The sequence below is a fragment of the Brienomyrus brachyistius genome, chromosome 7 (genome assembly GCF_023856365.1).
Source record: "Brienomyrus brachyistius isolate T26 chromosome 7, BBRACH_0.4, whole genome shotgun sequence".
NCBI lineage: Eukaryota > Metazoa > Chordata > Actinopteri > Osteoglossiformes > Mormyridae > Brienomyrus > Brienomyrus brachyistius.
Genome location: NC_064539.1, coordinates 13,066,520 through 13,082,895, shown reverse-complemented (window position 1 = coordinate 13,082,895; position 16,376 = coordinate 13,066,520). Strand labels below are relative to the sequence as shown.

At 37.1% G+C, this 16,376-nt stretch overlaps 1 protein-coding gene across 2 annotated transcripts in view; it reads right to left on the bottom strand.

Annotated features, from left to right (window-relative positions):
- Positions 1-240: 240 nt before the first annotated feature.
- itga1 (integrin, alpha 1) overlaps positions 241-16,376 on the bottom strand; it is a 42,569-nt gene continuing 26,433 nt past the window's right edge. For both annotated transcript variants that reach the window (XM_049019122.1, XM_049019121.1), the window contains exons 17-31: positions 16,185-16,345; positions 13,941-14,083; positions 12,485-12,595; positions 11,885-11,961; positions 11,399-11,525; positions 10,912-10,989; positions 10,735-10,820; positions 8,196-8,279; positions 6,217-6,328; positions 5,792-5,905; positions 5,179-5,280; positions 3,273-3,386; positions 2,549-2,644; positions 2,294-2,407; positions 241-1,991 (exon numbers count right to left, since the gene is read on the bottom strand). In XM_049019122.1, the coding sequence (XP_048875079.1) occupies positions 1,920-1,991; positions 2,294-2,407; positions 2,549-2,644; positions 3,273-3,386; positions 5,179-5,280; positions 5,792-5,905; positions 6,217-6,328; positions 8,196-8,279; positions 10,735-10,820; positions 10,912-10,989; positions 11,399-11,525; positions 11,885-11,961; positions 12,485-12,595; positions 13,941-14,083; positions 16,185-16,345 (1,591 nt within the window). In that variant the 3' untranslated portion in view covers positions 241-1,919. The remainder of the gene's footprint in view (positions 1,992-2,293; positions 2,408-2,548; positions 2,645-3,272; positions 3,387-5,178; positions 5,281-5,791; positions 5,906-6,216; positions 6,329-8,195; positions 8,280-10,734; positions 10,821-10,911; positions 10,990-11,398; positions 11,526-11,884; positions 11,962-12,484; positions 12,596-13,940; positions 14,084-16,184; positions 16,346-16,376) is intronic.

The following is a 16,376-nucleotide window of genomic DNA, read 5'->3' as shown; positions in this document are numbered from 1 at the left end:
GATCCAGCTGGAGTTGGGGGGATTTTCACCCATCAGTGTTTGGCGGAGGGCAGGTATAAACTCGTACAGTACTCTTTTACTAGATAAATAGCTTTAAACATTTTCTTTGACTTATTGAATCATCAGTACAAATAAATGTGGATCATCAGCCTTGGATGTAAAAGAAAGGGAATGTAGCAGGAGTAAAGGCACAATTCCACATGTAAGAAGCTGACTTTAGCACTTACAGTCAAAAACACATCAAAAAAACCCTTTTTATTGTCTCAAAGATTTCAATGTCAGCATGTACAATTTTGTATGCCAATGACACTACATACAACAGTGCATCACTTTGTTTTAAACAGTGCACAGGACAAAGGCATTACCAGAGTTTGATTTTATACATTCTCGCAATTACTTATTTTTTCATGCACTCTGAAAATGATAATCCCCATTAATGCTGATGATGTGATGTCCTTGAATACAACATATTAACTAGGATTGTTTGTGCAAATACACACAACAGTGATTAAACAAACTTAATTGTAAAACATTTATAACAAACAAAATATTAGTATGGTTATTAGTACAGTAATTCCCTGCTTAATATCATTTATTTTTCTGCTAGAATTTTTATTCTTGGAATATTTTATTATGATAAAACCATGATAGACATGTTCAAACTTTAATACAATACCAGCCACAATGCATGTCATACTTTAGTGATCACACGATTAGGCTGAAAAGATGACATGAAGCAGAGATTTATTGTATATATTCAATTATAAGACTGATCTTTGTCAGAAAAAGCTGCATTGAAAGACTTATGTTCAGCCTTACAGCTAGCAAATGAAAATTCAGTAAAAATTATTTCAATCATGTCTGTTAAATTTCGCATTACCCTACAATAAAACACTTTTTATATTTTTCTTTTATTTTTAAAGAACTATCTGTGCAAAAAATCTCTGCATATTCTGCGAAAAAGTGAAGTACAAGTATTTTCTTACTTCTGGAAAAACATATTCTCTCTCAATTCTTTACATACAAGTGCATTCCATGTGACTGAGGTAACTTGCATATATTTGCAGTACACTGAGGAATATACATGAACAGTAGTTTTCAATTATCACAATTTCATTTGTACATTTGTAGAACAGCTGAAAGTTGTAGAACACAACTATGCATAATGTACAGATCACGCTGTTTTTTTATTTTGTTCTTACAGATTGTTGTAGACTTATCTGAACATTGGCTGACTCCATTTTGCCATAAATATACATCACGTATCCCATAACAGCAAAGTAAATGCATATTTTTAGAAATTTTCTGAAGGTACTGTAAATTAATAATTTAAAAATTTGTTACTACGCATTTGTAGAATATACTGAGTTGTACCAAATGCTGTCATTTATGAGTAAACTTGAGTACTTTTACGATTCAAACATTCCTGATTTTTTAAAAAATATAGTTCAATTAAATCGCAAAAACTATGCAATATTTCACACCCTTTGGAAAGCAATAAACAAATGAAGAACAGCTATTATTGATATTTCTTTGAAATGTACAATAAAGTCAAACTTTTGAGTGAACCAGCTTTATACCGCAAGTTTAAGTGAAAACACTTTTTAATTCTTTTAAAAGGAGCAGAGGTCATCCTGTCACTGCACCCAGGGTGTCCCCTGCCTGGTCCCTGGATAGTTAGCTGCAGGTATGAATCAGGTATATATCATGGGGAAGAAAAACCATAAGTTCTAGGGGTTCACTCAAACTTTTGACAGGTTCTGTATATCACTGAAATCTTGTTGTATAGAACAGAAATGTTCATTTTCATAAGTTTCAGTCCTGCGATGGCATGGCCTTGTGTAGACATATTTCAGACCTGAGGAAATTTAGGGCAGAAAGCCTTATTCTAAGAAGAAACAAGGACATTTACTGATTTTTCATGTCCTTGTTTCCTGTCCATTTTTCATGTCCTTCATTTCCTCCATTGATTTTCTCTTGAAAAATCCAGCCTGCATGAAAATAAAAAAAAAAATCATTTTATACAATAATACATATCCCCAAAAAATAAATTCCTGAAGGAAAAAAAAACTCAAAAACAATGGTTTAACTTTGTGTTTCTTTTAAAAAGTCAAATTGACTGAAACAAAGAAGAATGCATACTTTGCACAAATAATAATAATAAAAAAAATCGATGCAAATATTCTGATATTTAACGGACAACTGTACAGAAACAGAATTTACGCTCATTAAGTAACAAATATTATGCAATATGATAAACATTATGATTTTGATTCTGAACGTTTCAGCCTACCTTCCATAGTACAAAGATGACCAAGGCCAATATCAGTAGCCCTAAAAGAATGCTGACAATGATAATCCACAGTGGTATTCCACCAAGAGAGTCTTTTGAAACTTGAATTTTTACCTTTGGACAAAGGAAGAAAATACGGTTAGGTATATAATGTTCAAGCACTGTGATGTCCAATATTTGGCTGCCATGAAAAATCACAATGAATTACAGCAATAAAGTCAACTGAAACAGAACTGTTTGACCCGGTGTACTCACATCTCTTCTTTCATTGTCGTTACTCAGAACAAAGAGAGATGTATCCTTGTGTTTCAGTGTAGCATGCACAGTCATTTCCAAACTGGAGAACTCTGCCTATAGACAGGACCGTAAATTAATCAATCAATTCATCATTATCTTCACTCCACAATCAATGGGAGAGCTGAAGAATCAACAGGCTAGCTGTGTGTGACATTAAATCAGTCATTTGTACAAAGTGTATAAACTTAAGATTTCAAACTACAATCAACCCTTCTGCATCGTGACTTTCTCCATTGCGGTTTTGATATATCATGGGATCAGCATAAGAAATTAAATGGGAGTTTTCTAGTAGTTCTTGTGAGTTTTGTGAAAGCCAGCTGGTGCAAAAAGTTTGGTAACTCATAAATGCATAAAATACATAAAAATTGTAAAGTGCTGGTTTGGAGGACGCCATGCGTGTTTATGGCAGCCTCTCCTGTGATCTCTCACAATCATCTTCTTATTTTAGATCTTATTTCATATCTCTCATACCTGTATCTTTCATCTTTCTTTGTAACTTTGACAAATTTCTTTTACAAATTGCATTGGGTCTACACCCCTACCCCCCATGATGTGGAAGGGTCATCTGTACTTTATTTAATATACAGCTCTTCATCAGCAATAATGGTATCATTCATACAAAGTTGTTGGAAGCCTTCTTCATTAACATAACTCCAAATCCTCAAGTATAATTTAAACTTACTTTGATGAAAGTGGCCTTCCAAACACGGAAGGTGACATTTACTTGGCTAGACATGGAAAGATTTAGTGCAGGGATAGTGCAGAGAAAGACTATACAGTTGAATCCATCGCACGCCTAGAAAAAATAAAAAGGAAAGCATATAATTCAGTCCTATTACTGAAAATGCAATGTGACTCAATGTATTCAATAAATGACAATTTCTATAAAAGCTGAATGGATGAGCCCATCCACAGCTGCTTACTATCCAATTATTTAGTTGTACACTTTTCAGAAAACAAAAATATGCACATTTTAATTTGGTGTTTACTTTCTGTGGATATTTAAAAATGCTTGTAAAATGTATTAATAAGTAAACAAAAGTGTATACAAAAGTTAAAATATCAAATGTTCAGGTTTTGGGTAGTGAAACCTCAAGTCCCGAGGTGAATGAACAGGTATACATGATACAGGAATCTGGAGGATGCCTCATACCTCCAAGGCTGGGGGTTCCTCTGTGTGTGTGTGTGTGTGTGTGTGTGTGTGTGTGTGTGTGCATATATGTGTGTGTATGTTGGTGTACGTGCGTGTTTGTGTGCGTGCGTATGTGTGTGTATGTGCATGCATGTGTGCACGCATGCATGTTGGTGTGTGTTTGTGCATGCATGTGTGCACGCATGCATGTTGGTGTGTGTTTGTGCATGCATGCATGTGTGTGTACGTGCATATGCATGTTGGTCTTTTTGTGAGTGTGTGTGCATATGTGCGTATGCATGTGTATGTATGTGTGTGCATGTGTGTGTGCAGATGCATGTGTTTGTGTGTGTATGTATGTATACATGTGCGTGTGTGTGTGCGTGCGCATGTGTGTAGGTGTATGTGTGCTTGCATGTTTCCCCCATGTTACATGGTTTTCCTCTGGGTACTTCCCACAGTTCAAAAATCACATGTCTGTGTGTTTAGGACATTACCCCCTGACTTGCACCCTGTGCTGCCTGGGCTTGGCTCCAAACCTCCCTGTGACCCTGACCCAGTAAAGTGGTTGAAAAATGGATGAATGGAATATTACTAATTGCCCCCAAAATTCACCCCTCCACTGAACCATCCACCGCAAACCCATGAATCCCTCTGCATATTCTCCATTACACCTGCTTTTCAATGAATTCCATAGAGTCCATGTTTATTTGACTATAAATTGCTCTTAGTGTATTACTGCTTGACTGTTTTTATGTCAGTTGTAAAATGGACATTGTAAATATTGCCTTGAGTCTGGACAATATTGCCCAGATTGCCCTGCCTGGTTGAAAAACTCCTGCCTCACAAAGGTAAAGGGCGGACTTTATGAGCAGGCCTCAGTTATGAGCAGGCCTCAGTTATGAGCAGGCCTCAGTTACACTCTGCTGAAAGTACTCCAGTTCATCTTCTGGTAGTGTTGTCCGGGGAGGTCTTCCTTTCTCTAGCATCCACTGACTAATGGACAAACTGAAGCCTATTGCATGCCGTGGGATTTCTGAATCAACCTGTAACCACAATTTCAGTGGCTTGCTGCAGAAGCCATGGACCCCTAAGAGAGCACCATAAAGCACTCAGGATTCCAGAAGAGAAGGGGTACAGTATGGCATACTATGATGTCACTGTAAAGTTCCACAGAGCTGATCCACATAAGACAACTTCATGAGTCACCCTGCTAAGACTCAAGCATCTGGTCTAACAGTGGGAGGGAGAGTTGCATGGTCATTGATTGCAGGTCGGGGTACAGTAACCTATTTTGTGTGAAAGAAATAGGTGTTAATCTCTGACAGAAACACACAAATATTAGTTCTGGTTTCTGAATAAAATTATAATATAAAACCGCATAAGCAAAATGAAAGCCTCTTTCTTCCAGACTTATACTTCTTGCCTGCGTCTGTTGAGTGGAACTGAGACTCACCACAGTGTAATTGCCCAAGGTTTCCTTCACTGCATGAGATGGATGTGTCCGCTGTGGGCTAATTTTTAGTGGGTCCACTTGAGAGACGTCACATTGTACATTCTGCAATGGAACCCAAAATGGATTATATACAGTGGTGACGACTGTAAATGGTCACAAGGAATAAAGTCAACCAAGAATTAATAATGAACATGACTAGAATATTAAAATCATTTCACTCATTCGCTTCAATTTTTTAAAAGCAATGCAGTTCAACACTTATTTAAAATTTCTTGGAATGCAAGAAAGGAATACACTATAGAACAAAAATATTTATGGTGAAATACGGAAGAAAATATTTAAAAAAAAAAGTCTCAAATTATCTTAAAGAACCGCCAATAATAGATATAAAGCACTTCAATGTTATTAGGTACATCTGCTTGTTAACACAAGTCTGCTGCAGCAAACAGATGGAGTCAAGACGACATATATGCGCGCGCACACACACACACACACACACACACGGCTTTTGCAGTTTTTGTTTACCCAGTTTTTACCACATTAGTGAGGTCACCATGGGTCTATAGCCTTTGTTTGCTGCACTACTATTGTCGCCACAAAAGAGCACCCTTACCTTAGAGAAGGCCACGTTCGTCAAATACAGCAGAATATTTTTTCTTGGAGACTTAAAGGGATACGTAATATTTAACGTCAGAGGAGGAATTGTCTGGTTGATTTCCATTTTAATCTGTGGAACAGCGTACATTGGCACAATGTTAAGGGCAGAACAAATTCATTTTCTCTCTTTCCTTAAATAACACTCAAATATGGTTCTACTGTGTAATATATCATTATATTACATCCCACTGCCCAAGATTTATAGCTCTTATGGATTATGTGTTTGTGCTGATGATTGTATTTGTATTGTGTTTGTGCATTTTGTTGCATAATGTGATTATACATCTAAGTGCCTGGCAAATAAGAAGATATTAGTGCACACGTACAGTTGCCCAATATATCTGTAACGGTACAGTCTGAACTGGCTGCTGTGTCTCTCACCGTGTAGCTGATGTTGACTTCATCCCCAATCATACTCATGTGATTCAACACACTTGGGAACTCTTCACTTTCACGGACGATTATGTGATGACTTCCTTCCATGTATTTCACACTGAAAAGATGGTTGACTTAGATTAAGCTTAACTGGGGAGTATTTGTATGATGAATGTTATACATGTGTCACATTTACACATCATATTAAAAAACGTATATACCACAGATTCCTATTGTTTCTATCCAGCCATTTTCCATAACCGCTCATCCAGTAGAGGGTCACGGTCAACAGTGCATGAGGCAGGGGACGCCACAGATGGTGTCCATCACTGGGTACAGCGTCATAGAATATGGGCAATTTAAAAACACTGAGCTATATCCCACAAATTAACTTACAGTGCTTTACAGGAAAAGCGATGGATAGAAACTTTAGCAATCTGTGGTATATGTGCTTTTTAATGTACAAATGTCATATTCAGGCATGGTGGTGCAGTGGTTAGCACTGTTGCCTCACACCTCTGGGACCTGGGTCTCCGCCTGGGTCGCATGTGTGCGGAGTTTGCATGTTCTCCCCATGTCGTCGTGGGGTTTCCTCCGGGTACTCCGGTTTCCCCCCACAGTCCAAAAACATGCTGAGGCTAATTGGACTTGCTAAATTGCCCATAGGTGTGCATGTGTGAGTGAATGGTGTGTAAATGTGCCCTGCGATGGGCTGGCCCCCCATCCTGGGTTGTTCCCTGCCTCGTGCCCATTGCTTACGGGACAGGCTCCAGACCCCCCGTGACCCAGTAGGATAAGCGGTTTGGAAAATGGATGGATGGAAATGTCATATTCAGTGCTCACATAAAGACTAGGTATGCTTGCTTAATTCAGTAAAAATATTCCAAATGTATTGGTTTTATGACAAAAATCATCATTTATTTACAAACATATATATATATCACATTAGAAACAGAGAAGTAGGTTTAGGTAAATAATCTATTTAAATCAATCAAGCTGTTCCGAGTTAAAAAGTTCATTTACACGCAGTCTCATTGAGTACTTTTTCATTAGTAACACCTTTGCAATAACTAAACACCTAATACTTGTGTTTAGTATCCCTTTGGGAGCCAGTGGCTATAATTGCTAAGTAATAGCAAAATGGTGAGAACAGGGTTGGTCAAAAAATGCTGACAATTAAAAGAAAATGTCCGTGTAGAAGATAGGTGCAAATATGTTATATGTTGCTTGTCAATGGACTTTTGTTGTGAAATCAATAATTTTGCAACATTTTTAATTAAGCAAAAATTAAGTGAGCATCCCAAGACTTTCTGTTAGCAATGATTCATACTCAGCTACAGTTTCATTATTGTTATTTAAAGAGTAGGGACACAATCAATCTTCAGTAGGATAAGCCTTTCTTTAAATGTCTGCTCAACAAGACAAATGGGTTTGGCTGCTGCAAATGTGTTGGTAACTTGTATCATTACGTGTTCACAAAAAATTGAAACCTTTACACAGACTGTCAGGGAATGTGTTTAATTGTGTGCTTGGTCATGTAATGTACAAAGTACAAAAATGGTGAGATCATTTGCTGATACATTTTTTCAAAAATTCCTGAGTAAGTTGACAAGTCTGAAAACACAGACACTGACATATTTCTTATTGTGGTAGATGTTTACTAAAGAGTAATATTTACTCCACTACCATAAGCTCACCATAAAATGTTTGGAGAATGAAAACACGAAACTAAATAATTGACTTATTATCAGTAAGTTTAGTTTGGTTGGGTGGTGCAATTAAACACAAAAGTAAAGGAATGGGACTATGGATTTGATCAAAGTAATTGTTGACATGGCATTTAAATACATATTGTATTAGATAGAAGTTTTTGACATCTGTGAAAAAGCAGAGATCCTAAACATTCATTACTATAAACACTGCATGGAGAAAATCTTCATTCTGGTAGACCATTAAAAGTAACAGAATTTTAAGATCCTACTTACGCTGAAAAACTTAGCCCCGACTCGTACTTAACTGGGATCTTGATGTTCACACTGTTGTCATTAAGGTTGGGCTCTTCACTATCACTGTGAAATAGATAAAATGGCAACATATTAACCATGCACCTCAAACACAAATCGTGCCTGGGTTAACTTTTGTAAAGATCATAATGACCTCAGTCCAGCAGGGAGAGTCGCAGTTGCTTGGTTATATTTTACAAGAGTGCCCTCTGTGACCCAAACAGGAAATCCTGTCATCTAACAAGCTTTGCAGCTATGTAAACATCCTGCGTCTTGAAGCTCTGTAGCACGGAAAAAAATATATATATACTGTATATATAAAGATATATAAATTCCAAGCTTTGTTAGAAAACCTTGTTACTTATCTCACTATTCACTCCTTTTTCGCCTTTCTTCCTTTTGTATCGGTTTTTCCCTGCAGTCTTTTCGTGGTATTCTCATTCTGTTCTAGTTTCTGTCTCAAATTAGTCTAAGTGCTGTTGTCTCAAGATCATCCTCTGTTTCCTGAATTCTGCCTCTCTGCTCATTGAACTCAGCTCTGCGCCAAGAGTCCTGTCCCCAGTTTTAACTTCGGCGTGTTGGGAGACAGGCGAAGGCTCAACTACTGCTGATCCAGTTTCAACCACATGAACTAAGACAAGCCAGACAACCCACTGCTGATAAGCTATAAGCAGCTTGTGGTCAGCTTGGCTTCACAGCTGACAGGGAACGTTCCCAGAACATTAGCCACCCTTATGTGAAGGTCTTCTCAAAGATGGCAGAGAACGTTCTTACTGTGATGTTCATGAAATATTATTTATGTTTTACATTTTAACAAAGGTTCTGTTAATGTTAGGAGGATAACATTATTACTTGAACATCCTTTTAAAGTCATATTGAGAAATGCTATTTTATGATAAAAATATCATTTTATAGAAGTGCTGTATGTCTATACTGGTAATATACAACCCAGTCCTGGACCTATGATCCTTAGAGATGAAGAGCCGCAGTGTCACCCAGAGCTCTACTGTACCCTTTGTATGTTTAAGCCTTATTAGTCCTACTTGTATACGTTCCGAGAACATCAGGAAAACTGGACACTTTGAATGTTTCCATACTTTAAATGTTATGTCTGGTAAACGCTCCTAGCACAAGAAATTGTTAGCTGGGTTGTAATCCTCCCCAAGGAGGATTTAATGGAGTTGGGAGAAGCAGCAATGGGAGATGAGACAGGTGGGTCAGTATTAATCTTACAGCTTTTTTATTCCTCCAGAAATAGTCCCTCTTTGGCTGAGCCCACCCCTCCCAATGAACCTCTCTCAATAACTCGCTGTTCTTGAACCATGTAAGTAGCCTCACAAATACAGCACTGTTCCAGCCGGCATGCTCCACATTCCAGGATCCCACTGCCTGGCAGCACCTTAATAATGAATCTTATTAATGCTGGATTTTTGGTATGGATCCTGTTGCTATCTTGCACCTTGCTTCTTGCTCTTTTGGTGGTGGTTTTGGTCTCTTAATCATAAGAATCTCTGTCCGACACTCTGTCTCCTGTTAATCCCAGGGACCTCCAAAGTCAACCTGATTCTGCCACTCGGCTTATTGACCTGGCCTGTCCGGTTTCACATGAGCCTACCCTTGTATACCCCATCTGTGCTGTGGAGCGCTGCTCAGGGTAAAATACTGCCTCGTGTGTGACCATACAAACTGGACATATTAACCTAGTTATTAGTTAAAGGGGCAGTTCATCTTGAAACTGAAAAAAGTATGTTTTAGAGGAGCTTTCTTGCGATCTATCCATCTAGGTTGTTCTACTGGGAGATGCCTAGTTTTGAAGATATTGCTTGTAGAAATGCAAGGATTCTCTTGAATATAATGGGAGTGAATGGAATTCTTTCTATGGTGATTGAAGTACCAGAAGTACAAGAGAGAAAAAATCACCAGCAATGTCTCTTACCAGACATCATGACCTGGTCACTCAAGATAATTCACAGCCTTTGTTGTGAGGAACTTAATGTAGGAACTATTTTCATGTACTGAACTCCATACACCAATTGTATCTCTGTGCAGAAGATATGAGCACGAGCACCCTGGCGATATCTTCTGTGCAGTGATATGATTGGTGTGTGGAATTCAGTAGAAGAAAATAGTTCCTACATTAAACTGCTTACTACAATTATCTTGAGGGTCATGATTTCTGGCAAGAGACATTGCTGTTGGATTTTTAAAATGTAATTTTCTGACACTTAATCACACAATGAATGCCATTTAAAACATGCCTTTTTCGGTTTTAGGGTGTACTGCCCCTTTAAATAAATCTGGCATACGTGACAATTCTGTCATTGCAGAAGAGAAATGCATGCTAAAATACTGGAATACTCACAAGTTCATATGTTTTATATAGCAAACACGCTTTCACTGACATATAAATGGTTAAAAAAGCATTATGTTGAAGAAAATACATTTTCTTTTTTTGTCATATGTGTATAAGTATGTCTTCATTTCAATGTAATAATTACGCTTTAGTTTTGTAATTTATTACCTTGTTACGTTGACTTTGATGTCGATACTCACACATTTCTCACACACATTTGAGGGATTTACTTCAAAGTGAACCTTAAAAGAATCCTGCAATAAAAAAAGAAATCTGCATTAAATCTTAAACGTTTTAAACACTTATAACAAAGTTAACAGGAACAAAATTTTGAATTTGACATACCTGCTCATTTGTTTTTAAGAAAGGATATCCAACAGCACAGATTATGTCATCCTTAATTTCACAATCTCTGTCTCTAGGCTGTCATGAAAACAGACAGGAATTTGGTCACTGACAGTTTGAGATCAAGGATCGTTTGCCACTATTGTTTTATTAAATAAAAATGAGGTTAAAAAGACTATAAATATATTGACCCATACTATACTATAAATGCATTGAGCCATACATTATTATAAAAAATGTGTATTATGCAAAACAGAAAGCTTTAATGTGATGTTTTGTTTAAGATACAAATTGTGAAATTTAATTTTTACTACCACAAATCTTTAGCATTTCATTATGCCAATATATTTGTAACAGAACCAATTCCCCCCATTAACCAATTAACACATGAGGAAAGAACAGAAAGGTTTACAGATATAAAAAGAAAATGAATATAATTCATAGAGTTAACATATAAAATGCAATGTGTCTAAAACATAAAACATACCTCTATTTTTACAAAGTTGATGTTCTTAGAAGGTGCTAGTATAACCTTCGTGTTATAGGCACTATCTTTGCTGTTTCTGACCTTAACTTCAACGTGGAATTTTTCTTGATTCGCTTTAATGACGAGGCTACGAAAGAAAGATTCCATGAGCGACACATTCATGAGGTGTTTCTTTTCATACTTACCACTAGAGGGAGCAACATTCCAATTTATCATTTTAACATCAAGTACTGACTCAGGGTATATCCTTAAAATATTCTTATAAATACTATATCAATTTTAGCATACATTCCATTTCCTTTATACAATATACTGTACCACATAATATATTAAATATGTGTCATACTGCACTGTATATCACTCAGTGAATTGCTGATTCGATATAGCTGCAATAGTTACTAAAACATGAACATATAAATGTATACATGGCATGTGTATTCCTTGGCTCTAATTAAGTACCAGCAAAAAACATATTTAAAACATTACTCTGTTATATTCGCTGTAGCTTCCAGACGGAGGTCGGTGATACACTTTTCATTGTTTCCACAGTCAACTAAAGCAATCTAGGAAAGAATATGGAAAAGACCTATGGATCTTTAAAGTCAAAGAGGAGGTACATAAACAGAATCCACTGAGATAAAATGCTTCAAAACATATGCATGGAACTAGCTGAAAGTCATTCAAGATAACCGCACTACCACTTCTCACCTTCATCTGCCCATTGTAACCTTACTGTCGGGTGGCATAAGTCACATGACTATGAGTTTTCAGTTCAATTTTGCTATTTCATGAATTTGTGCTTCCATATAATAGTCAAATATCATTAATTACTAACACTAAACAAATGATTGTACTATGAAAGAAACACTCAATTGTAACTGTCAGTTCTACAAAAAAATATTCACTCTACCAATTCAGTTCAGTGTTGCTGCTATTACAAGACATTTAAAATGTATGAAAGTGCCATTTATTGTCATAATATAAACATTAGGCCTAATATACTTCATACTTGATTTATAGAGCTTTATATATGTATATAGAGATTTATATTGCTTTAACATAAATGACAAACAAAACACATCTTACTTTCTTATTGAGAGATGTTGGTAAATCCCCATCCAAGACTGGGCCCTTATCCTTATTCACTAATTCAAATACCAGTGAGATCATAACTGGGTCCCTGAAGTCCAGTTTATCCTGCAAGACAAAAAAAATATATACATCCCGTATTAAATATTCAGCCATTGTCATTATGCTGACATAATTGACCACTCCAGCTTGAATAAACTGTTTCAAGTGGAAGATTCGCCTGTAAAGTGTCATGCTGTAGAATCTATCCTGCATCCCTGGTGTCAGATATCATTCAGTGATATTGTTTGTATAATATAATAAGGTAAACAAACAATACAATCTTAAAACATATGCTGGTCATCCCCTGTGCTACAGCTGCTTGGCTGTTTACCGAAAGCTATCAGAAAAGGAATGTGGGGTAATTTCTCCAAGGCAGACTGTGGACTATTTTGTGGTGTTCTAGCTTTTTCTTTGATCATTGTTGTTCTGTTTCCGATTAAAGTAAATGTTGTCTGGTGAAAAATCTGTTGCATTTGCCTGTTTTGTTTTACATGCACTGTTCTTAAAGCATAATCTGCTGCTTTCTTTTGGCATAAGAGCACATTTAACTTAATATGGATGTTGACAAAGATGACCAGATGCAATCTTTACACAACCATATAAAATGATAATTTGTTTTGCTTGAGTTGGGCATTGCTTGGAGTGGATGGGAGAAGGGGCATTTAAGGGTAATGTGTTCTGTCCCCTTTTCCTAGTGTTATGTCCAGTTTGCTATGAAGCCATTTATTTACCTTGTTCACAAAGTAATGGTCACAGTATGCTATGGAGGACGTCTAAAACCTCCTGGAGAAACTCTGCCCATTACAAGTACTGTAACATGCCCCTAAGACATATTCATGTAGAGAGGTAGTAAACAAAAACCTGACTCAAAAGAATCTAGAACTGTATTCAGGATTCATTATGAGATTTTTGTTACACAGTATTTTAGTGCACAGTTTTTTTTTTTAAGAACACGGCCCTCGATTTTTCTATAAATCCCACATAATTTACTATAAAATCCCTGCATGAGACCTAATGCCAAAATACATAAAAAAATTACATAAGCCTTTCTCTCAAAACATTTAACACATCCACTGATTAATTACTAGCATAACCTGGTGCATGGAAGTGTTTTTCTCAGCCTCCTGAGATAATGGCTGGAATGCGACCATGATCCCATGGGCTTTCTTATGACCCAGCTTGACAGAGAGACACAGGAAGTATGCAGTAACATAGGCACACCCCTGTTTCAAACTTCCACTCATTGTTGTTCAGAGGAATACTTTCTTGTGAGAGGAAATCAAGACAGAGCACACAAAACTGAGGATTTCATAGCAATGCAAACTGACAAAGTGAACTTGAGGCATAAACTCAACATTTTAATGCTAATTTTAAATTAACATCTCAGGAAAAGGGAATATGATTTACTTGCCAACATGTAGAATTTGTGTTTCGTACAAAAGCTGTCCTTGTTGGATATCCGTTTCTCCACAAGCTCTTTCCTGTCTGCTTTATTTACAAACAGTCCTCTTGACACTGCTCTGAGGGAGTCTAATGTCAGACTGTATTGCATGTCTGAAGAACAAGAGAGAAAGAGAGAGAGAAATCATAAACCACAAGTGACAGCTAATATGAAAGCGTCACTTACAGTAAGTGCCAGCAACAAATTTGTTCGGTAACCTTGTTACACTTTATTGTACCATGGCATTGCTAAATATCATTGTCATACTGGTCCAGAAATGTCACATGACTATCATAAGTAAGCATTCATTCTTATCAGCATAATTTTCTTTGATTTTCAAAAAGTGCCCATCTGTTGACAGTGTCTCTGGTACTCAATATACCTGCCGGGTTCCAGTGAGTAGATTTTCCATCCTTATAGGGACTATATTTTAAGAGTACATTGAAACCTTATTAAATACAAAATTTACCATGACTTGTTTATTCTATTAGTATTCTTTGTTCGGTAGCCATGGAGTAAGTGGGATGGGGTGAGTGGTAATACAAAAATAATCAATGACTTGATGTAATGTACCATCTTTGATCATACCTCATTGTTATTTGTTCGTTACATAATCAATAACCCAGACAAGCACTCATAGTGTAATAATTACCGAAAAATACAATTCAGAAACTCATAAGAATACAATTTTGTCCTGAATTTGTACACAATATAATTCTTTCAGCAAATAACTATAACTGGTTAATAAGCACAGTTTATACTGTCTTCGGTAATGTACACAAATCTGTGTTTCTAAATTGCCTAATGTGTATTTTCCTAGCAATATACTGGCATCCTGTACAGACTGTCACCTACTGTACCCAGTGTCGCTTGGGATGAGTTTTAGGTTCACTCTGATCCTATGCTAGATGACGGATGAAACCTTGTATTGACCTTTTAATAAAGATTGCATATTTCCTATAAAATACTTTACTTTTCTATGAAGTCTGTCTTGTTAGACCACCATCGGCGTGGGCTATGCATGAACCTAAAGGGTTGATGGTTTTGGAAAAGAGGAATGTTACATCATTGGCAGGAAAAGAGGCAGTACAGGAGCTAGAAAGAAATTAGCTGGTTATAATTATGATGGAGTCTCTCCTGCACTCAAGCTCCTATGAGGGAAGACTTCAGGTGCATGTGGGGATATTCAAGTCCCTCCCTGAGGGTTGTTCAGTTGAAGTTTTTTCTATCAGTCAAGAGTTGCCTACATGCAATTGTGAGTTGCAGAGAAGTAAACTTTGACTGTGTATTCTGAATACCCAGCTGAGGGTGAACTTCCTAGAAAGATTAACTCTTAGATAGCCATGTTGTGGTCATAAAGGATGACTTTAATGCATGCATCGGGAAAAATGCATCTTACTGGGTAGGCATAATTGGGAGGTATTGCTTACCAGTTGAGAACTGTTATTTGACTTCTGTGCAAAGCCAAGGATTGCCCCTACCAAGCACCATTTTCTAATACAAAGATATTCCTAAGTATGTCTTGGTCTGCCTGGGAAAGTTAGTCTAAAGCATTTTCAAGCATGATTTGCAGTGATCAGTCCTAGGATGCAGGATGAATAATGGAGATCCCAGCCTGGCCATGGAACAGTGGACAAACTCTTCTCCTTCGCACAGCTGTGTCAGGGTTGTGGGAATATGCTAATACCGTGTCACATGTTTTGTAGATTTGGAGAAAGTATATGAACACATGTCCTAGAACATGTTGAATTGACTGATCCCCAGTCAAAGAAGTAATACAGTAAAGCAGTAAGAGAGAGCTGTATTTGCAGAGGACAAACTCAGAAAGGAGATGGAATGAATCATTTCAATGAATGGACACAGGGACCCACTGCGCTTTTCAGGCTCTGTATAATGTAATGAGGGCTATGCCTGCATACTAGGCTAAAAGTTCTTTAGTTTGGTGAGGATATCACAGGAAAGCCCTGGCTGGAAGGGCATCTGGAGTCAGGGGCTAAGACCTCCAACATTCACTTGAACAATAAAGACCTGCTTTTTCAGGATCTTAGCGATGGAGTTTAAGTACTTTGTGATATGCCTATGATGTGCCTGACCTACAGAGTCACATATAGCCATAAAAGCTAATATGCACATAAACTTACTTGTGCACTGGATAAGTGTTTATGGAAGATGGATGGATAATGGATGGATCAATTGATTGACATACAAGCTTACCAGTGCTAAAGCTGTCTTCCTTTTCAGACTTCACAGTGTATCCAAAGCATACTGTGATGTTGACACAGCCGCTGTTCTTGCTAGCAACTCCACATGTTTGCATGTTAATTTTATCAGGTTGAAATGACATATTAGCCCTGAGCTGGGCAACATCCCGAGACCTGAAAAAATTATTTACATATTAGTCATATA